General features: G+C 42.4%; 1 protein-coding gene across 5 annotated transcripts in view; it reads left to right on the top strand.

The window, feature by feature from the left end:
- The window catches only part of LOC114869139 (spectrin beta chain, non-erythrocytic 1), a 35,176-nt gene extending 13,156 nt beyond the window's left edge, over window positions 1-22,020 (top strand). For 3 of the 5 annotated variants that reach the window (XM_029173047.3, XM_029173046.3, XM_029173048.3), the window contains 38 exons: window positions 4,427-4,578; window positions 4,836-5,009; window positions 5,351-5,442; window positions 5,563-5,643; window positions 6,299-6,414; window positions 6,666-6,778; window positions 6,889-7,076; window positions 7,194-7,311; window positions 7,467-7,625; window positions 7,715-8,017; window positions 8,824-8,977; window positions 9,079-9,473; window positions 9,575-9,838; window positions 9,922-10,133; window positions 10,220-10,357; window positions 10,472-10,691; window positions 10,813-11,349; window positions 11,607-11,809; window positions 11,906-11,996; window positions 12,136-12,282; window positions 12,373-12,636; window positions 12,825-13,049; window positions 13,154-13,243; window positions 13,374-13,652; window positions 13,734-13,864; window positions 13,946-14,150; window positions 14,257-14,631; window positions 14,720-14,964; window positions 15,054-15,192; window positions 15,308-15,392; window positions 15,658-15,854; window positions 16,004-16,128; window positions 16,210-16,285; window positions 16,908-16,982; window positions 17,914-18,092; window positions 18,226-18,399; window positions 18,546-18,588; window positions 18,674-22,020. In XM_029173047.3, coding sequence (XP_029028880.1) covers window positions 4,427-4,578; window positions 4,836-5,009; window positions 5,351-5,442; window positions 5,563-5,643; window positions 6,299-6,414; window positions 6,666-6,778; window positions 6,889-7,076; window positions 7,194-7,311; window positions 7,467-7,625; window positions 7,715-8,017; window positions 8,824-8,977; window positions 9,079-9,473; window positions 9,575-9,838; window positions 9,922-10,133; window positions 10,220-10,357; window positions 10,472-10,691; window positions 10,813-11,349; window positions 11,607-11,809; window positions 11,906-11,996; window positions 12,136-12,282; window positions 12,373-12,636; window positions 12,825-13,049; window positions 13,154-13,243; window positions 13,374-13,652; window positions 13,734-13,864; window positions 13,946-14,150; window positions 14,257-14,631; window positions 14,720-14,964; window positions 15,054-15,192; window positions 15,308-15,392; window positions 15,658-15,854; window positions 16,004-16,128; window positions 16,210-16,285; window positions 16,908-16,982; window positions 17,914-18,092; window positions 18,226-18,399; window positions 18,546-18,588; window positions 18,674-18,886 — 6,977 coding nt within the window. In that variant the 3' untranslated portion in view covers window positions 18,887-22,020. The remainder of the gene's footprint in view (window positions 1-4,426; window positions 4,579-4,835; window positions 5,010-5,350; window positions 5,443-5,562; window positions 5,644-6,298; window positions 6,415-6,665; window positions 6,779-6,888; window positions 7,077-7,193; window positions 7,312-7,466; window positions 7,626-7,714; window positions 8,018-8,823; window positions 8,978-9,078; window positions 9,474-9,574; window positions 9,839-9,921; window positions 10,134-10,219; window positions 10,358-10,471; window positions 10,692-10,812; window positions 11,350-11,606; window positions 11,810-11,905; window positions 11,997-12,135; window positions 12,283-12,372; window positions 12,637-12,824; window positions 13,050-13,153; window positions 13,244-13,373; window positions 13,653-13,733; window positions 13,865-13,945; window positions 14,151-14,256; window positions 14,632-14,719; window positions 14,965-15,053; window positions 15,193-15,307; window positions 15,393-15,657; window positions 15,855-16,003; window positions 16,129-16,209; window positions 16,286-16,907; window positions 16,983-17,913; window positions 18,093-18,225; window positions 18,400-18,545; window positions 18,589-18,673) is intronic. The other 2 variants (XM_029173049.3, XM_029173050.3) reach the window with 1 other exon arrangement.
- The last annotated feature ends 828 nt before the right edge of the window (window positions 22,021-22,848 follow it).

The following is a 22,848-nucleotide window of genomic DNA, read 5'->3' as shown; positions in this document are numbered from 1 at the left end:
GCAAGCAGATACCAACTTGCATCTTCTTTAAGATTTACCTATAAAAAAAAAATATTTACAAAAACTTTTTAACTAAAGAGACCTTTACTGTACTATAGGAAGCATACAGGTTGATTCTTTGAGTACTGGTAGACCAGGGCCTTCCTTAGGTACTGTAATGCCAGAAAGGGTGAGGCCAAAGCCCTTCGTTCTGGGTTTAACGTATTTCAAGACAAATTGAAGGGGTATGGGTAGAGACCAGGAAGGTACATGATCTGGGCAGGACATTGCAGTTGATGACTTATGTATCGATGGTGCTTAATGTTTACCAGCCTGGCTAGAGGTCAAAGTGCGTTATTACCTCTGCCTGTATCTCCCTATAAGGCTTTGTACATATCGGAGAGTAAGTAAATGAACGGGCAAAACCTGCAATACACATTTGCTGCAACTATGTGAATTGCTTAGTGTGATGAAGTATTTATGGATGATCTCACTCCTTTTTAACTGTGCTGTAGTGATGACACTGATTGTGGGTAAAGAGCATTGGCGACAGCAGGTCGACGTTCTTGTGTGCATATATACAGTAACAACACACAAACATTTCTGTTGCTCAGGTATATAAACAAACAACATTTTTGTTTGTAGAAGTCAGAGAGCTGTGTGTGTCACAGAGCTAATTGAACCTCTCCAAAAGTAGTAGTCTTCAACTAGCTTGTGTCATTGGCACATATTTTGAGTCTTTTTCTAGTATGACGGTGTTGGTGCATGACCAAGCAGGGTGTTAAATCAAACAAGTGCGCGTTGGTGCCTTGTTGGCTGAGGAATATGCTGTGTCTTAAGATAATCACATTGTGTGCTAGCAGGACATGTCCTGTTCAAACAGGTCTCAGTTAGATTTTTGTTTCTGACTTTCAGACTATGAATAAATGGATAACATATTTTCGGTCCTCCGTACTAATATTATCATCAAACATTAGCCTGAAATCTGTAGACAGTATAGACAGGATTAACCTTCTGGCGGCATATTTGCTCAGATTACCTGCAACGATCATTATCAACAGTGTTTGGAGGTTAAATATGAAAGCAGCAGTGAGCTAAGCCTCAGCAGTTTAACTATAGAGAGGGCACAGACGGAGTGCCCCCCCACTCTCCTCCCTGCCCTGACATATACTTAACGCTCAGTACCAGAGGCAAACACGTTCAAAGTGACTGGACTTGCCCAAATATGCTTTAGAAACGTTCAGTGACGTCTCTAACCACTAGGTCTGCAAACATGTGCAAAATGTAGAACAGAAACGTTTAATCACTGGGTTTTTGTAAACACAGAGACCCCAAATGAAGGCTTTTAAGGCACCTACTGCTGTGTAACATGTTTTAAAATTGGGACTAGTGTTCCTTGTTCTGTGTAGAGTAATTACTGTCCAGGCATTTTGTGTGCTGTCAGACATCTGAAACACATTTTTTACCTCACCTTCCAGTTTTCTGCTTTAGACACTAAGCATTTATTGCTTAGGTTATACTGTAACACACAATAAACCATTTTGAACTGGATGTGCAACCACTGCAGTTGACGTATCCTCCTATGCTCTAACCGTACAATCCACAAATGTCACACTTAGAGAAAACAGCTGCACCAGGTTTTTCCTATTATCTATCATAGAACAGCCGATGACAAAGTTGTGTTTGCTTGCTGTAATGAACAAACATGTCAGATACTGATGTCTGTGTTTGTGTTCTCGTTCAGTAGCCTTGTTATTAGAAACAGAACACCAGAGAGGCAGCAGCCGTCTCAGGAGGAATGTACACTCCTCTAGTGTAGTCTTCCTGCAGCAGTAATCCACCTCTGCGGGCTCATTGAACAAGTTCAGTTCACATCCGGTAATAACTGAATCACCTGTTAGTGTGGCAAAAGAAACAATGCAAGTTTAGCCAGATAGCCAAAATCAGAATTAGATTATTACATAAACAAAACAACATCAATGAAGTAGGGCTTTTTGACCCATAGTAGCTGTTTGAATGCAGACCCATAAGTTTGTCTTGTTTATCTGATATCCTTGAGTTAATGTAAAAACATGTATCCAGGAGAAAAGGCACTGATACTGTTGCTGGAATAGCAGAGAAAAGATTGTTTCTGGCTCAGTTCCAGCCTTCGACTGCATTGAAGTCCTGTCACCCACTTTAAATGAACTTTCCTCCATACAGCCCCCTCAATATTCACTTTTACATGGTAAATACAGTATGTTTCTTTACTTGTAGATCTACTTCCTGAGATTTGAATGCACAGCTTCTTATAATGCATTGTTTGAAGCCTCTTGTCCCAGCACAGTGCTGTCATACAGTACTGTACTGTCTGTCTGCGTAGTTAGATGATAATATCTTTTACAAAAATAAGAAACAAATGACCGCACCCTAAGATTCCACATTCTATTAATGTGACTTTGTTTTGAACGCCACCGGATAAATACTAGTTTTAGACAGGCTTTTGTGTGCTCGCGTCTCACACCTTACTCAAATACATAACCAGTGACATCATCTGCAATGCACACAGGTTCAGATAGGTCAATCAGAGCACATAAAAATACATTTTCCTTAGATCAACATTCGGTTGTGTGTTTGATATCTGTTCATGTGTATGTGTGCACACCATTGAACCATGTCTAGCGAATGTGCCCCTGACTGCTGCACCAGAATATAGTAAAGGTACCCAATAACCAGACACTGACTCTGTAGCTATGTAGTCTTGTCAGAGATATCTCCATTTAGCAAGGTTGTGTTTAGATCATATTTGATGTTGTACTAAGTTTCGTATTAGAAGAAATAAAACCCAGTTTGGATATGATTCATTTGTAGCTACGTGACTTGTATAACACTGTAAATTCAATGACACATTGATGACACAGTTTTTCCCTGATACTTTTGCTTTCTCTCTTGAATGCATTATTTTCTGGCCATTTTGACTAAATTTCATTCATTTGACTAAACGATAGTTTGGACAGCCAAACAAGTGTAAACGTGATCATAGAATCTATTCTGGCCTTGGGCAAACGGAAGTTCTGCAATATTCCTCCTAGAGCTTTTCATTTAAAAAGACGTGAAAGTTTGTGGTTACGCTCTGTATTCAACAAGAGGAGCTCTCTAGAGTGTCGCTAAAGAGGAAGCACCTTCAGCTTGCAACAGGTCAAGCGTTATGTGACACTACGCCGCCTAAAAAGGCGTAGCTGTAATTTCAAAATGTGTCCTTCGTTTTACTGACTCTTGGTGGAGGGGTTGCTTGCATAATGTGCAGTTCTTTGTGGCCTCACATTGATCTTACTGTATTGTGGTTTAGAATAGTGTTTATGTACATGTAAAACACACTGTATTACAAACCATTCGAAATAGTTTTTTCTAGTGTTTTCTAAGCATCCTATTTTTCACTATTCCACACCAATGGCCAATAATACAGTAAATAATAATAATAATACAGTAATTTGTTTTAATGCAGTTATTACTCTTTTAGGCCTGTTTTTAAGTCTTTGTTTTGTAGCACCTGAGGTATTCGTCATAGAGTTGTGGGGCTTTGTTTGTTGCACCAAGCTGCTTTGAAGTGTATTGTAGAGAGTCTGTGCAGGGTATTCCTGCTTTGTGCAGTGACTCAGTCCCTGTCAAAGAGGTTTTCTTCTGAAGAGCTCACTGTTAATGGTTTGATTAAACATAATATGAAAATGTAACGCCTACAGTTTGTATTCTTTTAAAATGATTTTTCTTCATGGGCGTTATAATTCATTCCACGGTGCTGCAAGTACAGTAGGCTTTGTTTTGTTAGCTTATTAGTACAGAGCTGCTCCTCTGATCCATCATCTGTATGCGTACGCGTGGTTCTGGGGCTTGTTAGGTTCAGCGCATTAAGTACAATGTTAGAACAGTGTTTTCAGAAGGCACGGAGACCTCGTGTCCTAGAAATAAGGTCAACTTGTTAGGTGGTGGAGCAGGATTAGCTTCTTACTCCCCTGGTCCATATGTCTGAGCTGCTGTTACAGCTTAATTTACTGTGATTCCTTCTTAGACCTACTCTCATAAAACAATAATAAAACACTCACTGTAAATGTCATCAGCTTCATGAGTAACTTTATGTAGTCACTTTACTTTTCACAACTTTGATCATTGTTGCAGTTAACAACATAAACATGAGTGGAGCTTTCATTGAACATTAGACAAAAAAGTTGTTACACTGAAGTTAAGCTGTCAGTGGAGTGATCCCAGAGGCTTAATTGCATAGCTTATCTGTGAATTTAACTGCTCAGGACCAGGTCTTAAATCCTTATGATTCTATGTTACCTGTGTGTGTTAGGTGTTTTGCAATGTTGTAGACTACATCAAGGCTGGTAGTTTTTTTTTGTCCACACTGTCGGCGGAGTTCCTGGTGCAGTGTGACTTCACCCTTTGTCTCCTTTTTGGAATTTTGCAGATGAGAGAGAAGCAGTACAGAAGAAGACCTTCACTAAATGGGTGAACTCCCACTTAGGTAGAGTGACCTGCCGCATTGGGGACTTGTACACTGACCTGCGAGATGGCCGAATGCTTATCCGCCTTCTGGAAGTACTCTCAGGAGAACAGCTGGTCAGTATCCCTCAGATACCAACTTTCCCTGTACAAAATCTGCCCCAGACAATCTACGTGACCTTCACACTGCACTAGAAGTGCAGATGAAGGACAGATGTTGTACTTAACGCCTTCACTCTTTTATTGTGACTTCTCCTCACTTGTGAATGTGTGTGTTTTCAGTTCCTGCCCACATTGTGTCTGCATGTAATTTATGATTTCTTTGTTGAACATGAACCAAGCTCCTCTTTATTCTTTTTTCATAATTCCCACAGCCAAAGCCCACTAAGGGACGCATGCGTATCCACTGCCTGGAGAATGTTGATAAAGCTCTGCAGTTTCTCAAGGAGCAAAAAGTGCATCTGGAAAATATGGGCTCACATGATATTGTTGATGGGAACCATCGGCTCACGCTGGGTCTCATCTGGACCATTATTCTTCGCTTCCAGGTATAATATGTATAAATTAGCTGTGTAAAGCTAGATCCTCTCTCATACCAGCTGCCACACTGCAAGCCAAAAGTGAGTTTGGTTTTGGGACATCAAGTCTCTACACGTAGCCTAGTCCATCCTTAGGCACATTCACAAACATGGCAGTACAGAATAATGTAACAGGAATGTTGACAGTAAATTTGTCATACTGTATGACTGGTTTGTCACCAATTTTAATACAGGTCATTGTTTTTAAGTTGTGAAATAGTGACAGATAATAAGTTGAATTAATTATTATGAGAGATGACTGATTAGGAATTACTGTATGTGGCATTAATAAATGAACACTTTGGTGACAGATCCAAGACATCAGTGTGGAGACAGAAGACAACAAGGAGAAAAAATCTGCTAAAGATGCCCTGCTACTATGGTGCCAAATGAAAACTGCTGGGTGAGAAATGAGAGGGAGGCGGCAGGATGGGGGTTAATGACACAGGATAAATACTGCTATTCGTTACTGATAAATCGTGCTGTGTTGAATGATTAATGACTTTAGATCTGCTCTCTGCAGATACCCCAATGTCAACATCCACAACTTCACAACCAGCTGGAGAGACGGTCTGGCGTTCAATGCCATTGTGCACAAACACAGGTCATTGACCTCTTCCTGTCCTTATTTACTATTTAATAATGTGAAATAGAAATGGTACATGTACTGTATTAACACACTTCATTTTAACAAGGCTTTTTTTAAATTGAGAATTTAAGTCTGACTTTCAGAAAGGTGTTAATTATCTTACATTATTTGGCTCAAGATAAGCACCTGTCGCCGTATTGTTAGACTTCTCTGGGGTGCTTCTATCCTGTTTTCTATTTAGGTCTTCTCCCACTCCTCCCATCCCTAAAAGGATGGAAATAAAATGGGGACTAAAATGACCTAGATTGCAGAAATAATAACCCACTTATTTTCTATGAAGTCATACTTGATAACTCACTTGCACCCCCTACTGGTAACAATGTCACATCAATATATAAATGAAAAGCAAAGTTATTGCCTTAAACCCTGACTCTTATAGTATATGCTTTGGACTAGTAAGTGCAGTGAACAGGTTCACAAATCCACATATCCACAAAACTGAATCTAGTGGATTATTTAATGTGATTTAGTCAGTAAACAGAGTTAGTCTTTCTTTCTCCTTTTTTACTGTTGTGCTTTGTCATCATGACTAATTGCATTTAACATACACTATACTCCGCTCTCTTGTGCAGTCTGTTCTTAATTAAACTATAATTCTCTCAAACTGCAGACCTGACCTGATTGAGTTTGACAACCTGAAGAGGTCTAATGCGCACTATAATCTCCAGAATGCTTTCAATGTGGCTGAGAAAGAACTAGGGCTTACAAAGCTGCTGGACCCAGAAGGTGGGTAGGATGCTGTTGACTAAGACACTAAGTTCATGTGTATTTCACCCAAACCGACTGATGGGTGATAAACTGTGGAGGATTACTGCAATTAGTGGTCCCTAAAACTATGTCCAAAAATAAGAAATTGTTTTTTTATTAGACTGTCAGGCTGCTTTAAGCATTTTGTCTGTTTGTGCCAAAGATAATTATTAGAAGTAAAAGTTGGTGACAGTTTTATGTGCAGCTGGATCATGATCTTTCTTTTTCAGATGTTAATGTTGACCAACCTGACGAAAAATCCATCATCACCTACGTAGCCACCTACTACCACTACTTCTCTAAGATGAAAGCCCTGGCAGTGGAGGGGAAACGAATTGGCAAGGTTAGCTCTCTGTGTGTTTCTGTTCAGATATTTGTGTGCATGAGTAAAAGAGTAGCACATGTGCATTTGCCAACAGGTTGCCTTGATTTACAGAACTCTATTTGTTGCAGGTGCTCGACTATGCTATTGAGGCTGACCAGCTGATAGAGAAGTACGAGACCCTGGCCTCAGAGCTGCTCCAGTGGATTGAGCAGACAATAGTCACACTTAATGACCGCCAGCTAGCTAACTCGCTAACTGCTGTGCAGAATCAGCTCCAGGCTTTCAATTCCTACAGGACTGTGGAGAAACCGCCCAAGTAAGCATCAGAAAGCTTTAAAGCAGCTGCCTGAAACCCAGTGAAAAACCCAATTCTATGAATCCAACATGTGAAATGTTGCAGTATGTTTACCAGAGGTGCTGTCTGTCTCTACAGATTTACAGAGAAAGGAAACCTAGAGGTGCTCCTCTTTACTATCCAGAGCAAAATGAGAGCAAACAATCAGAAAGTCTACATGCCAAGGGAGGGCAAACTCATCTCTGATATCAATAAGGTATAGTCACAGCAGGTTGTTTTTGGTCTTTGGTCATGTTTTTAGACTTTACTTAAAAGCAAGTGTAATTTATTCCCAAGTGAAATAATAATGAAGTAGAATATGCATGCCGTTTGCTAGATATCACTAACTTCTTGTTTTCATTGATGTGGCAGGCATGGGAACGGCTGGAAAAAGCAGAGCATGAACGTGAGCTGGCACTAAGAAACGAGCTAATCCGCCAGGAGAAGCTGGAGATGCTGGCTGCTCGTTTTGATCGTAAAGCAGCTATGCGGGAGACGTGGCTGAGTGAGAACCAGAGGCTGGTGTCTCAGGTAAACGGACTTGAAATAAGAACACATGAGTGCATGACTTTGGATGTTTTCTTCTTTAAAGCGATGAACTAATCTCGGTGCATTATCAGGACAACTTCGGGACTGACTTGGGAGCAGTGGAAGCTGCCACCCGTAAACATGAGGCGATCGAGACAGACATTGGGGCATACTGGGAGAGAGTGGCTGCTGTGGAGGCTGTTGCCAAAGAGCTGGAGGCAGAGGGATACCACGATGTGCGGCGTATACTCGCACGAAGGGACAATGTGCTTCGACTCTGGGAATATCTGAAAGAACTTCTGGCAGCACGCAGAGAGCGTTTGAATGCCCATCGCGACCTACAGAGGCTGTTTCAGGAGATGCGATATATTATGGACTGGATGGCTGACATGAAGGTACTGACCCAGTCAACAAACCAATTGATTTCTCCCAATAACAGTGTTTGAGTAGTTTTAGTCATTTAGTCTTAAATGAGGATTTTAATTTACTTTAATTGCTATGTTTTCAAACTGCTGCTATTACTAAACACACTCACCTGATGGCCATAGACACAGTAGGTTGCATCTTACTATAGGTGCCATTAAAAAAGTAATCTTCAGTTTATTTTAGTGGCTCAAGTGATTGAACAGTCGATGGCTTTAAGTGCCTTTAACACAATTTTCTGCTTATGAACTGCATCCTGCTCTAAAGTTAACTACTGACAAAACCACACAAAATAAAAAGTTAACTACTGAGGTTGTGTTTGCATTTCTCATTTGAGAATGCGGATAGTCACTTGTTTAATTTAGCTGGAGACAGCTGGGTTGGAGATATAGTGTATCTGCTCTTGTTTGTCTGGGATGAAGTTGAGTATTCCACTCCTCCTGTAATTTTCTGTGACAGTTGGAATGGTGATGGGTATGTCTCTGTGAATCATTACAATATACAGTAATTAGAATGCGTGTATACCATCTATTACTGGATACATGTGTATGTTGGTAGCACAGTGCCGTACTGTCATTTGATTGGTCTTCTGCTCTAATAGCTTGGATTGGAGGGACATCTCTGGGTTGTACAGTTCTAGCTCCTATAATGTTTAATGGAGTAAAAATGTTCCTCTGCTGAACACACTGATTACTCTAGTACTGCCTTGCTGGTGCTGTTTTGGATGCAGTTTGGACGTCTGTGTTTATTACTAGCTTTTATTCTATGTCTGTTTCAGGGTCGTCTGCAATCTCAGGACAGTGGCAAACATTTGCATGATGTTTTAGACCTACTTCAGAAACACACGCTGGTAGAGGCTGACATTTCAGCTCAAGCAGAGAGGATCAAAGCAGTGCAGGGGGCTGCAAATCGCTTTACTTCCTATGAGCAGCGTGAGTCTTGAAACATTTATTCAAATAATTTAGCAAAATACAAACATTCAGACTTATTCGTTCGCTCACATGTCTAAGTACTGTGTGTTTCTAATTGCCAGCCTACAAACCTTGTGAGCCAGGACTAGTTAGTGAAAAAGTTGATCTGCTGGGTCAGGCCTATGATGAGCTTGGCCAGCTTGCTGGAAATCGCAGAGAACGTCTGGAGGACTCGCGCCGACTGTGGCAATTCCTGTGGGACCTTGGGGAAGAAGCAGCCTGGGTCAGAGAACAGGAGCAGATCTTGGCCAGTGGGGACTGTGGCCGTGACCTCACTTCTGCCCTCCACCTACTCAGTAAACATGAGACTTTCAGGGACGAGATGGCAGCCCGCTACGGGCCCCTGAGTAACAGCATCGCTGCAGGGGAAGCTTTGATTAAAGAGGGACACTTTGGAGCCCCAGAGGTCACAGAGAGGATTCAAGACATACGTGCACAGTGGACACATCTGGAGGAGGTGGGTAGTGATCGTACTGTTTTGTATTTGTTTGACAGTTAGTGGCAGTCATTAACATTTAAGTGTTTTTTGCACAATTCTCCGGTCCTCATTCTCCCCAGACAACTAAACTAAGAGAACAGAAGCTTAAGGAATCCGTGGCCCTGCATCAGTTCCAAACAGATGCCAATGACATGGAGGCGTGGATCATGGAAACGCTTAGACAGGTGTCAAGTCCGGAGGTGGGCCATGATGAGTTCTCCACTCAAACCTTAGCCCGCAAACAGAGGGAGATAGAGGAAGAGATCCAGAGCCATCATCCTCTCATCGACTCCCTGCACGAGCAGGCCCAAGCACTGCCTGAGGCCTATTTACATTTCCCTCAGGTATGCGTGTCTCAGGCTTCATGCTTCTTCAATGACGGCATACAGTTTGTAGTACTAAATTATTGTTTACTGCTAACTGCAAGGTGGACGGCCGCCTGCCTGCTATTGAGCAGAGCTATGAAGAACTGGCGACTCTGTCAGTAGCTCGCCGCCAGGCGTTGGAAGGCGCCCTGGCCCAGTACCGTATGTTCAGTGAAGCTGATGCATGCCAGGTGTGGGTGGAAGAAAAGGAGCAATGGCTGCACGGCATGGAGATCCCTACAAAACTAGAGGACTTAGAAGTGGTGCAGCAAAGGTGAATTTCTGCTAAGGATTATATGTGAATTTATTCAACAACAGTTAGCCTTTTTCAGAATTGATAATATTTTTTTATGCCTGCAGATTTGAGACTTTGGAACCTGAGATGAACAACCTGAGCAACCGAGTCACGGATGTGAACCAGGTGGCAGAGCAACTGCTGAGCTCTGAAAACTGTAGCAAAGACCAAGTTCATCAGACACGAGACCAGCTCAATAACCGGTAAGAACTATTATATGCAGCCAAGTAAAACCCATCACACTACACAACATGTACAGTATATGTAACTAACAGGTACAGCTAATATTATAAATTTGGCATTTTTGTGTCTCACAGATGGACGGAGTTTGAGAAACTTGCTGGTCAGAAGAAACAGGCTCTAGAGTCGGCTCTTAACATCCAGAACTACCACCTGGAGTGTAATGAGATCCAGACCTGGATGAAGGAAAAGACCAAGGTGATTGAATCTACCCAGAGCCTGGGAAATGACCTGGCTGGAGTAATGGCACTGCAGCGCAAACTGACTGGCATGGAAAGGGACCTGGAGGCCATTCAGGTATGAAAATGTCACATAGGTGATTGGCATGAATGGTGAAGACAACACGTGCAATAAATAAATCTTGTATGATTGTGCCTTGTTATTATTCCTGCTTTAAAAACATGTACATTTCTTCTAGGGCAAATTAGATGACCTAAGAAACGAAGCAGAGAAACTGGCCAAGGAACACCCAGATCAGGCTGAAGAGATTCAAGGGCGCCTGGCAGAGATTCAAGAAGTGTGGGAGGAGTTGAATGATACCATGAAGCGACGTGAGGAGTCACTGGGTGAAGCCAGCAAGCTGCAAGGCTTCCTGAGGGACCTGGATGACTTCCAGTCGTGGCTTTCCCGCACCCAGACAGCCGTAGCCTCCGAAGACATTCCCACTTCTCTCCCTGAAGCTGAAAGCTTACTAGGCCAGCACGAGAGTATCAAGAACGAAGTGGATAACTACAAAGAGGACTACGAGAAGATGCGAGCAGTTGGTGAGGAAGTGACCCAAGGTCAGACAGATGCCCAGCACATGTTCTTGGCCCAGAGGCTCCAGGCGCTGGATACTGGCTGGCATGAGCTGCGTCAGATGTGGGAGAATCGCCACAGTCTTTTGGCCCAAGCTTTTGACTTCCAGACGTTCTTGAGAGATGCAAAGCAGGCAGAGGCTTTCCTCAACAGCCAGGTTAGAACTTTTCACACTACTAAACTGAAGCCTAATTAATCAAGGTAAAATCTTACTGGCTCAGTCTCCAGGAACTATTTTGGTTTTCATGTAGGCACCACAGGGGGTCTTTTGAATGGTGTGGCCTGGTAGTTTGAATTATTATCTTGAACTTATTGCAATGCAGTAAGATAAAGATGCAAGCCTAACAAGAAAAATGAATGGAATTAGACAAATAAAATTTAAAATGTTTTAACATTCCATTCCTCTCTGTGTAGGAGTATGTGCTGTCCCACACAGAGATGCCCACCTCCCTTGAGGGAGCAGAGGAGGCCATTAAGAAACATGAAGATTTCCTGACCACCACAGAGGCCAGCGAGGAGAAGATAACTGGTGTAGTGGAGGCAGGACGGCGCCTTATTAATGACTCTAATGCTAACTCTGATAAGATTCAGGAAAAAGTTGACTCCATCCAGGAAAGGTTAGCGCAAAAGTGTATACAGGGAAGAAAATAATTAAAATATGATATTTGAAGAGCCTTTTCTTTAACTTTCTTTAACTTCTAAATTTTCTCTAGGCATCTTAAAAATAAGACGGCTACAAATGAACTTCTGTCAAAGCTTAAGGATAATCGTGAACTGCAGCACTTCCTTCAAGATGGACAGGAGGTAAAATTTAAATTTAGACCCAAAGGAAATAATGATTTTCAACCAAAGGATACACGTTGTAAAATGTGTTTTAATTGTTATTTATAATAATGTTGTCAATAACAATGTTTATCATGTAATGCTGTCTTGTTCTTTATAGCTTACATTGTGGATCAATGAGAAGATGCTGACAGCACAGGACATGTCTTATGATGAGGCCAGAAATCTTCACAGCAAGTGGCAGAAACACCAGGCCTTTATGGCAGAGCTGGCCTCCAACAAAAACTGGCTGGACAAAATCGACAAGGTGTGAACAAAATGGAAAAAAAAACATATTTTTCAGTGCTGGACTTGTACATATACTAATGTATGTGTCTGTGTTTGCTGTCTTTAAAAGGAGGGTCAGGTGCTGGTGGCTGAAAAACCTGAGCTGAAACCTGTTGTCCAGCAGACCCTAGAGGACCTGCAGCGTCAGTGGGAGGAGCTGGAGAGCACCACTCGCACCAAAGCTCAGTGCTTGTTCGATGCTAACAGGGCAGAACTCTTTACACAAAGCTGCTCCTCTCTGGATGTCTGGTTGAAAAACATTGAGGGTCAGCTCCAAAGTGATGAATATGGCAAAGATTTGACCAGTGTCAACATCCTGCTCCAGAAACAACAGGTAGATGCTTCTGTATTATGGTGAAATTATGTGTTAGATTTACATTATTAATTTTTTATTATTATTAAAAACAGTAAGAAGCCTCATGTATTAGTGCCCTAAAATATTGAGTCCAGTAATTCTTACAGAACGATCAGCGGAGACTGTCAGATGTTATAACGTGTTGTTCTATGTCCTCTGTACTGTAGATGCTGGAGCACCAGATGGAAGTCAGAGAGAAGGAGGTGCAGTCGCTCCAGTCTCAGGCACTGGCGTTGTCCCAGGAAGATGCTGGACTGGCAGAGGTAGATGGTCTGCAACGGCGTGTCACTGACAACTTCTCAAACCTTCAAGAGCCTCTCAAACTGAGGCGACAGCGATTGCTTGCCTCCAAAGAAGCACATCAGTTCAACAGGGATCTGGAGGATGAAATCGTGAGTCCTACTTTGGTCCATGTATAAATTAGACCTGCTTTATTGGTTAAGTGAAATGTTTTTTCCTTGATGCTTAGGTTTTAAATGTTCTGTTTTTCCCTCAGCTATGGGTGAAAGAGAGGATGCCCTTGGCTACCTCTACAGACCACGGAAAAGACCTCCCCACTGTACAACTGCTAATAAAGAAGAATCAGGTACATCAATTATAGTTTTTTTCATGAAATGGCAGAGGGGTTACTCTACTACTAGGTCTAGATGGTAAATGTGGGCTGAAGCGTGAGATTTGGCATCCAGATTAACTCTGCTGGTCTGTTTCTGAATCAGACATTACAGAAGGAGATCCAGGGCCACCAGCCCCGCATTGATGATATTCACAAACGAGGCAAAACTCAGAGCCAAGTAGATGGTGAGAGGCATTCTGTGCTAGAGGAGCGCCTTGTTGAGCTTAAGGACCTCTGGGACCAGCTGATTGCCGAGACAGACAAACGGCATGCTCGTCTGATCGAGGCCAATCGCGCCCAGCAGTTCTACACGGATGCAGCAGAGGCAGAGGCCTGGATGGGAGAGCAAGAACTGCACATGATGTCAGAGGAAAAAGCCAAGGTTAGTCAAAAAAAAACATGACCTGGTGCAGCTTTTTCCTATTTTTTGTCTAGGGGAAACTTAAATTTCTTTGCATCCCAGGATGAACAAAGTGCACTGGTGATGGTGAAGAAGCATCAGACCCTGGAACAGGCCCTTGAAGACTATGCCCAGACCATTCACCAGCTGGCCAACAGCAGCCGGCTCATGGTCACCAGTGAACATCCAGAAAGGTGAGAAGGTCTCAACTATAACACATGACTTCTTATAAATAAAACAACTAATCAGTCTTGCTCTTATTTCCACTTCAACAGCGAGAGAATCACTTTACGGCAAGCCCAGGTTGACAAGCTGTATGCGGGGCTGAAGGACCTCGCTGAGGAGCGTCGTGGGCGACTTCAGGAGCGACTGCGGCTCACGCAGCTGAAACGCGAGGTAGATGACCTGGAACAGTGGATCGCCGAGAGGGAGGTGGTTGCTGGCTCACATGAACTAGGACAGGACTATGAACATGTCACAGTGAGTTTTCTTTCCCCCCCCTTCATTCTTGGGAGATTTTAAAGCTTGGAACACGTTGGTAGGAAAAATACAGTTCTCACTTTCATGTTCATTTCTCCTTCAACAGATGCTGAGAGACAAGTTCCGGGAGTTTGCCCGCGACACCAGCACCATCGGCCAAGAGCGCGTGGATGGTGTGAACGCGCTGGCCGATGACCTCATCGAGTCAGGACATCCCGAGAACGCCAGCGTCGCTGAGTGGAAGGACGGCTTAAATGAAGCCTGGGCCGATCTGCTGGAGCTGATAGACACGCGTACACAAATGTTGGCAGCTTCCTACGAACTGCACCGCTTCCATCAGGACGCCATGGAGGTGCTTGGGCGCGTTAAGGAGAAGAGGGAATCGCTGCCTTCTGACCTCGGCCGTGATCTGAACACTGTCCAGCATTTACACAGACAGCACAACACTTTTGAACATGATATCCAGGCGCTCAGTGGCCAGGTCAGCTACTGGTAAAACATCTTTCAGATTCCCTGAAAGTGCTGTGAACTGATTACTCGACAAGTTCTTTTTACGTTTGACCCGCCAGGTGAACCAGGTACAAGATGACGCTGCGCGGCTACAGAAGGCTTATGCTGGAGAGAAAGCAGACGACATCAACAGGAGTGAACATGCCGTCACCTCAGCCTGGGAGGGTCTGCACGAGGCCTGCCAGGCCCGAAAGGTGCTCCTGCTGGACACGGTGGAGAAGTTCCGCTTCTTCAACATGGTACGAGACCTCATGCTCTGGATGGATGGTGTGAACCTGCAGATTGATGCTCACGACAGCCCCAGGTAAATGTCGTTTGAGGTTTATTTTCCAGTTTCCATAAAAGAATGTTGTTGCAGTCAGTGTTACTGTGTAAATCTCTCTCTGTTCCCAGAGATGTATCTTCTGCTGGGTTGGTTATTGCCAATCATCAGGACATCAAAGCAGAAATCGAGACCAGGGCAGACAGCTTTACTGCCTGCACCGAGATGGGAAATACTCTCATCAACAATAATCATTATGCCGCTGATGAGGTATTATGCAGCTGGTTACTGCCACTGTTATTTGCAGTTACTGTACGTTCACGTTCATGCACGTCACTTAGCCCGAGATGTTTGACGTGTCCTGTTCTCTTTTTGTTTGTCACAGATCAGAGAGAAATTGGCTCAACTTCAAGAAAAAAGAGAAAAGATCAACAAAAAATGGCAAGACAAGATGGACCATTTACAAATTGGTATGTGTGCATAAAAGGTTTCGGAGCCTGTAAGGGCACATTTAGTCTGATAGGAACTGGAGGAAAGTCTTGGTGTTGGCATGTTACCACAGGCTGCAGAAAAAAAAAACAGGTCTATCCAGATTAAACCTCTTGATAAAGCTGCTGATATCTATCCTACCATCTAAAGTTTCTTCTTTTGTAAAGACAGAAAGAAAGGTTAAAAGTTCACTGATATGCACATTTGCATTTATTTTTCTCTGCTCCTTTTGCCTTTGCCTCTCAGTGCTGGAGGTGTTGCAGTTTGGACGTGATGCCTATGTGGCCGAGTCTTGGTTGGCGGGACAAGAACCTCTGGTCCGAGCAGCAGAACTAGGCTCAAACGTGGATGAGGTAGAGAGCCTAATCAAGCGTCATGAGGCCTTCGAGAAACTAGCTGCAGCCTGGGAGGACCGTTTTGTGCTTCTGGAGAAACTCACTACAGTACGTAAAACGATGAAAACGTTTATGTAGTTGGAAAGGGTTTGTTCAGAACTGTTTAGAAAGTATGCGATACAGACAACAAAACCCTATCTTCTCAGTCAATTAAGTGCAGAAAGCACATCTGAGTTCATGGTTTATGTTTTTTCCAGCTGGAGGAGCACGAGATGCAGAGGAGGAGAGAGGAAGAGGAGAGGGCACGACGGCCCCCTACACCACCGCCGGCACAAGTAGCACAATCTGACGCAGAAAGTCAAGCACATGATTCCGCAGCCAGGTAAGATCTGCCAAATCACAGCACGTGGCACATTGACAGGGTTGTGTTTCTCATCCGACATGCCTTTCATCTGACACACAGAACCAGTCTGGACCAGACCACACTCAATCAGTCAGTGTCTGTGAATGGAGTACACAGTGACAATGACACATCTCAGGTAAGACAGGGACCGCTGTAGCACATGCCAGTGTTTGACAGACTGTGCTGTCTTGCTCTTCAACCTGAAGTCGTATACATTTAATATTCATGTTTATATATAGATAGAATTGAAAGACACATTGGCTCATCTTTGAGTGTTAATGAGATATTAATGTGGAAACATACAGTAAATTTGCAGAGTAGACATATACCTGTAAGTGTGTCATCTACATGAAACATGTGTACGTGTGTGTCTCTGTCTTTTTTTTCATGTCCGGTCGACAGTGTTGTTTCTGATGTCATTTAATAACGATAATTACTACTATCTTTGAAATGTAACATTTGTAACAGGTTCCAGCTGTTTGATTGATTTCTTTAATGTTGATTTGAGCAACACCAGCCAAGATGTTTTATTAGCAGTGTAACAAAATGATTAAGGCCACTGAGGGATCGTACAAGTTCTTATTCATGACAACAGGGGCCGTTATTCAACAGGGCACATGTAAGGAAAAGGTTTGGCAGGATGAACTCTGAATATTTGCGTAGACACACCGAAGCTCCTCATGTTTTGGATGAGCTCATGACAGTTTACAACAGCTGACTAAATCTTTAACAACTTCTTGTTGCGTTTTTACCACCAGTCCTTATCACTATCGTTGTCAGTGGGAAAGAAATCAGAGGCTAAGCGTGTGTGTAAGCCAAAGCAGCCGGAGCGTGTGAGTACCACGTTGTAGTCGGACTAGTAGCTTTCCCTCGCCCCTCACAGGCTCCGCTCAGCTCCTGGTCAGCCGCTGCGGCGCTCCTTGTCTATCAGGATGCCATTGTTTGCTCACAGATGCAACCATTGCTTTGTTTTTTCACACCCAATGCAGTGTCATGAATGAGCCACATCGCTGTTTGAAGGCATGATGCAGATTCATGAACCCACTGTTTTCATGGATCAGTTGTGTTTCCCTCTTTTCTATGTGCTTATACTGACCAGGATGTGGGTAGCTGTAAATGTGCAGCCCAGAGTTGTTAATGTGGTGAATATTGTCGCTTCAGTCGATTTAAATGTAGCTTGTTTTAGTCTTTCCCTTTATTTGTACACTTCTTGTAATGGGTTTGTTGTTTTATGAGGGGTTTATAGACAAATCTCCAGGGTTTTGTATAATTGGATGATTTATTTATTTCAAAATCATTTAAATTCTACATGTAAGTCAATGTATGTCTGTCTGTGTTCGTTTGGTTATCAATTATTTATCCATAGCTTAATGATCACAACATATGACCTACTTTTTCTTAAAAGGCAAACAGTACCTTTAATATTTGTTATGCCATATAGTATCTGCCGTTGCCAATTTCAACAAATCTAATATCAATATTTTTACTGTCTGTGTTCTGTGTGTATGCATGTGTGGTCATTGTAGTTATGTCTTCCCTATATGAGTGACTTTAATCTATTGTTCTCCTGTAGATGTACTGCTGTATATGATAATGTGGACCCTCTGAAATCATGCTATGCTCTTACCATCATTCTTAATCAGGCAAATGTCATCATGGCTTTTCATATCTGGCTGTCAGTGGTTGCATTGCTGCTCTGACCTCCATCCACCAATTTAGCTCCACCCTTTTTTTAAAAAGCATTATGAATCATTTCAATAACAGGGCTCTGAGTCTGAGTCTGTGAATGGACCTGGGAGGGACAGCGGGCTGGCATCTTCTCGCCTTGAGCCATCTGCCACGCTGCCAGGCCGGGGTGGAGCCGAGTCAGAGCCAGAAGCCATGGAGGGGATGCTCTGCCGGAAACAAGAGATGGAATCCCACAGCAAAAAGGCAGCTAGCAGGTGAGCATTGTTCTGATCAACATAGACTCTGGACAATCGAGACGAGTTATTCAAAAAGTTCATTTAACATAGAAGTTAGAAAGTTAGTTGGATGCATCGTTGGGGTTCTAATCAAATTCTTTTGCTCACATAGGTCTTGGCAGAACGTGTACTGTGTCGTAAGAAAAGGAAGTCTCAGTTTTTATAAAGACAGCAAGAGCGCAAGTAACGGTATTCCATTCCATGGAGAAGTACCCATCAGCCTGGGAGATGCTGCGTGTGAGATAGCTCACGACTATAAGAAGAGGAAATATGTATTCAAGCTCAGGTCAGAGGCAAATAAGAAGTTGTGATTACAGTCTGGATTTCATATTTGAAATGAGAGGCCATGATGAAATACTCAGTGAGCTTAATAGGTGTGGTTAGTTATTTACATTTATGTCTAATTATTTCTTTCTTTCACACTGTGTGCAGACTGGGAGATGGAAAGGAGTATTTGTTTCAAGCTAAAGATGAGGTGAGATGTACAGGACACAACTAAAGGCTTATTACTCTCCCGTGCTCTATGATGAAGTGACTTAATTCTTTCCTTCTGTCCGAAGGCGGAAATGAGCTCCTGGATCCGTTCCATCCTCAGCTCCATTCCTCCGGGCTCCTCCGACTCGCCCGGTGGTCCGCCGCACCTCAGTCGTGCCATGACAATGCCACCCATCTCCCCCAGCTCAGGCGAGGCTGGAGGCGTGACCATGCGCAACAAAGAGGGGAAAGAGAGGGACCGCGAGAAGAGGTTCAGTTTCTTTGGCAAGAAGAAGTAGAACACTTGTTAGGTGATCGATGGAAACAGTAACATTTGTCCAAATTTCAACAAACTGAAGCAGACAGAAAGGAAAGTACAACGGTTCACACAAACACACTGCTCTCAGCGCTGGCCCCGAGGAAATTGTTGACAGCTACTGTACGTAGCCTCCAGAACTTTGTTTCGTTGCTTTCTCTGATCCTCTTCCTCAAGGGTTTTATCTGCCATTTAGCTTTGCGTTCACCAATCTGAATTTCACATTTAGCTGCACCCAAAAAAGAAAGCCGTCATCCAAACAGAATTTTAATTCAGCCAGCAAGAGTTTCTCAGATAGGGTTGGGGTTATCCACGGATGGCAGGTATCCAGATCTAGGTCTAAATCCGGTGTAAATATTGTCTCTTCAATGAGTCTGGACTAGCAGAGTTGTTGATGCTGTGTTACTAATAAATAGATGGATGGTGGCTTTCCGCTGTGGTGCATTCTGGTTTGATTTACCCACTTTTAAACATTCTCTTTGATTCAATCAGTCTCTTTTTCTGTTCTTAGTATTGATGTTACTAACCTGATATAACGATTATCATTCTTCTTATTTATCGTTTGTTTTTACTGGTTTGAGAAAACAGTAATTGGTTTGACAGTAGATAATCTTTATTAATGTTGTGGAGAGACACAAATTTGGTTAAACTAGTGAAAATGTTCAGCTTGCCCTTGTATGTATTTTTTTTGTTTTGTTTTTTTAGGAATGACAATTTATGGCTTGTTTTGAGGAAACAATAAAGCTCATGACATTTTAGGAGTGTGCAGTAAGTGATCGCAACGTTCAGTGGGAAAATTATATATATATATTTAATAAGTGGTTTTATTTTTTATTGTATTTCTAATTTTGCCTGACTTTGATTAATTCTTTCAATTGATCTTTTCTGCTTGATTTTCAACCCTCTTCTGTTCAAGGCAGAGAAGAATAGTTTTCTAGTGTGTGTGTGTGGGTGCGAGTGAGTTGTGGTGCTGTGGATTTTGCACGTTTATGTTGTTCCTGATCAAACAGGGCCAGGTGGATGCTGCTTCTCAGTACTCAAGTGTAGAGAAAAACTCAGCACACAAACCCAAAATAACAGGAGTGGTTGCATAAAATGAGCTTCTGTTGGCTTTTTTTTATCATTTGCAAACTGACATTACCAGTAAAGTTTATTCTTGCCGTCTCCGTCATCTGGTGACTTCCGTTCTCTTGCAGTCTGACGTTGTGAGGGCGTGGGGGTGAAAGGCTGAAGCACATCTTCTGAGCAGGACAGATAATGACAGGTCCCGTTCCAGGTCGGGTGAGGGCTGTGGAAGTGGCAGTGAAGAATGTGATGAGAGGTGTACTGGGCCTTACTTGAACCCACTACAGAAACACTCACCCTCCATTCAAACAGTCTTAATGCAGGTTTTCTTAAAGGTTGAATGTTAGAACATGCCCTGTGGCAGTGATCTGATATATGTAAGTGGATTGTTAATGCATTAACAGTAACTAAAGTGTAGCTCTGCAGCAGAGAGGAGCAACCCCTAAATCATAAGATGAGTTTAGAGCTCGTTCATATGCGGCATGACTTCATGTAAAACTCGAATAGTCTCACCTTCGCCATCCGTTTCCTTATGTGTTGATGTACTTCATACCCACAGGTTGAGAGCAGATAATTTTACAATCATCCACAACAAGATAATGGCAGTTAAATGTTTAGGAGCTTCCTCCAATGCTGCTCATGTTTAACAGAAAAGGGGCATTTACACTAGTGCAACTGTATAAAAGTACATTGATACTGCTAGTACTGGACAAGAATATTGGAGTAACTTAGAAGTAAGGTTTTGAATCTATTGCCAGGATGTGTATACAGTACTTTGAAGGGCTGATTAGTTCATTGGAATGTTTCACCCAACTGTTGTGATTACACAACATCTGGAAGCAAGTGTGCTTTAATTTGCTGTTTAAACAGGTTGGCCTTATTGTCCCGTCCCTAATGAATGTGGAACATTAGCTGAGGTCGGCAACTCTCCAAAGCAGAGAAGTATGCAGAGAATCTGCTCTGAGCCGGTTGCAGTGGGGGCCCGTTGCTCAGTCCTGACCAGACTTGCCTGGTTTGTCAGAGGAGCTCTGTGCGGTGTGGCCGAGCCCCTGGTCCTAGCCTTAAACCAAAAGCTGACCAGGTTAATGAAGTCGTTGCATGCAGAAGTGAGCCGGCGCCGTTTGCTCACGTTGTGCACAATTCCAGGCGGAGGTGTCGTTCTTCCCCAGTGGGTCAGCTGTTCTGGCAGCCGCCGCCACCTTCTCCCTGCCTGGGCCTCGGGACGCGGCTCCCGGGCGGTGGCAGAGGCTTCAAGTTTAAAGGTGACACAGTGTATTTTCTTATCAGCTCATTTGAATGTGCGACGATTCAAATTAGTTTGGCCAAATTGGTCATGTGAAGCAAAAATATTTCTCGTACTTGACGTCCTGCACACGGGCTCTTTCTCACAGACTCACATTGATCCTGTACTGTATGTTTAAAGCGGAGCAGTCTTGTGGAAACGCCCTCAGCTGGCTGTGATGTGATGTTGCATATGGCATCCTTTTAAAATAATATTGTGTGAGCTTTGACCACATCAGTATATATTATCGATGTCAACGAAATGGGTTTTGGGTAATGAGAGTACTTGATGAAGAAAAAACTACTTTTACTTGTTAAGTATTAGATATGAGTGAAAACAAACTGGTGACAATTTGAGCTTCCTTTTTTTAGAAGAAGGCAGGATATTTGCTGTCTAGTGGGAGCTTGTATTTTTTCATCCAGTTGTCTGTCTTGCAGCATTTGATAAGCCTGTTCACCAACCTTCATTTCTCTTTCCTTTTGACAAATGTCTGTTCTTTCCTCTGTTTTTCAGAGTTGTTAATACCACTACTATTATTAATTGCTATTATCATTATTGCTACTGTTGTTACTATTACTACTACTGTTACTAATGCAACTTATTGCAAAAATTATAACTGCTGTCCATTTTCAGGTACGTGTCTGTAAAACCAGACCTTTCCACACGATGTCAGTGTGCTGTGGAGCATTTTCATTACAAATCGAAGATGTTTGTTGACTTGTGTATCTACATCTAATATTAGGAATAATAAAACATGGTTCAATCAGAAACCTAATGGTGTTGGTATATTTGCATGCTACTAAAATAATTGCATCAAACATATTTTTAGTTAAAGAGTCTCTGAATACTAATGTTTTGTGTTATATTCTGTTGAAGATGGTAAACTTTAGTCTTTCTTTAGCCTTTAATTTAATAATTTATAACAAATGTTAACATAAAAAAACAATAGAATGAAAAGTAAGAGCAAGAGGCTTTCTTCTAAATGTGGAAAAGGTTTGATTTCTATCTCACCTCCAGGTTTGAGTTAAAACCTAGCCACACTCCACTACAGCAGCTGTGAAGATAAAGATCTACAAGGAAAGCTGTTTGTAACATAAATGTACTGTAGAACAAGTTTGTGTAAAGAAAAACTTTAAGCTATTTATTGTGAAAAGCCAAAGTATTGTATACAAACGTCAATATAAAAATAATCACGTGTTTAACAGCGAAACACAATTTGTAACTAAAGTAAGTGATGATGTTTGATCTGGTTTTTCCCTCCAGCTTGTAGTAAATTTAATGTAGCAGTGGCGACATCTGCTGGCTAACGTGCTCATTACAGCTTTATTATGCTGTAACGCATCCAAAACAAGAATAAATGTCATGATAAGGCATAATATAGACGAAAGGAAGTATTTTCTACTTAGCTTATTAAATAAAGATGAAGATATGTAATCACAGCAAAACATATTTTATTGTCAAGAGAATATCTTCCCAACAGCGCAGGATTCTTTAGAATCATTAACTAGATTCTATTTCTATTAATCATCAGCACAAATGTTTCTTTTGGTGCACACAATATACTATACAGTGAGACACATTAAAGGAAAACCAGTGTG

This window comes from Betta splendens, chromosome 14 (genome assembly GCF_900634795.4).
Source record: "Betta splendens chromosome 14, fBetSpl5.4, whole genome shotgun sequence".
NCBI classification, from domain to species: Eukaryota; Metazoa; Chordata; class Actinopteri; order Anabantiformes; family Osphronemidae; genus Betta; species Betta splendens.
The sequence above is the reverse complement of the archived record's forward strand: the minus strand, read 5'-3'. Positions and strand labels throughout refer to the sequence as shown.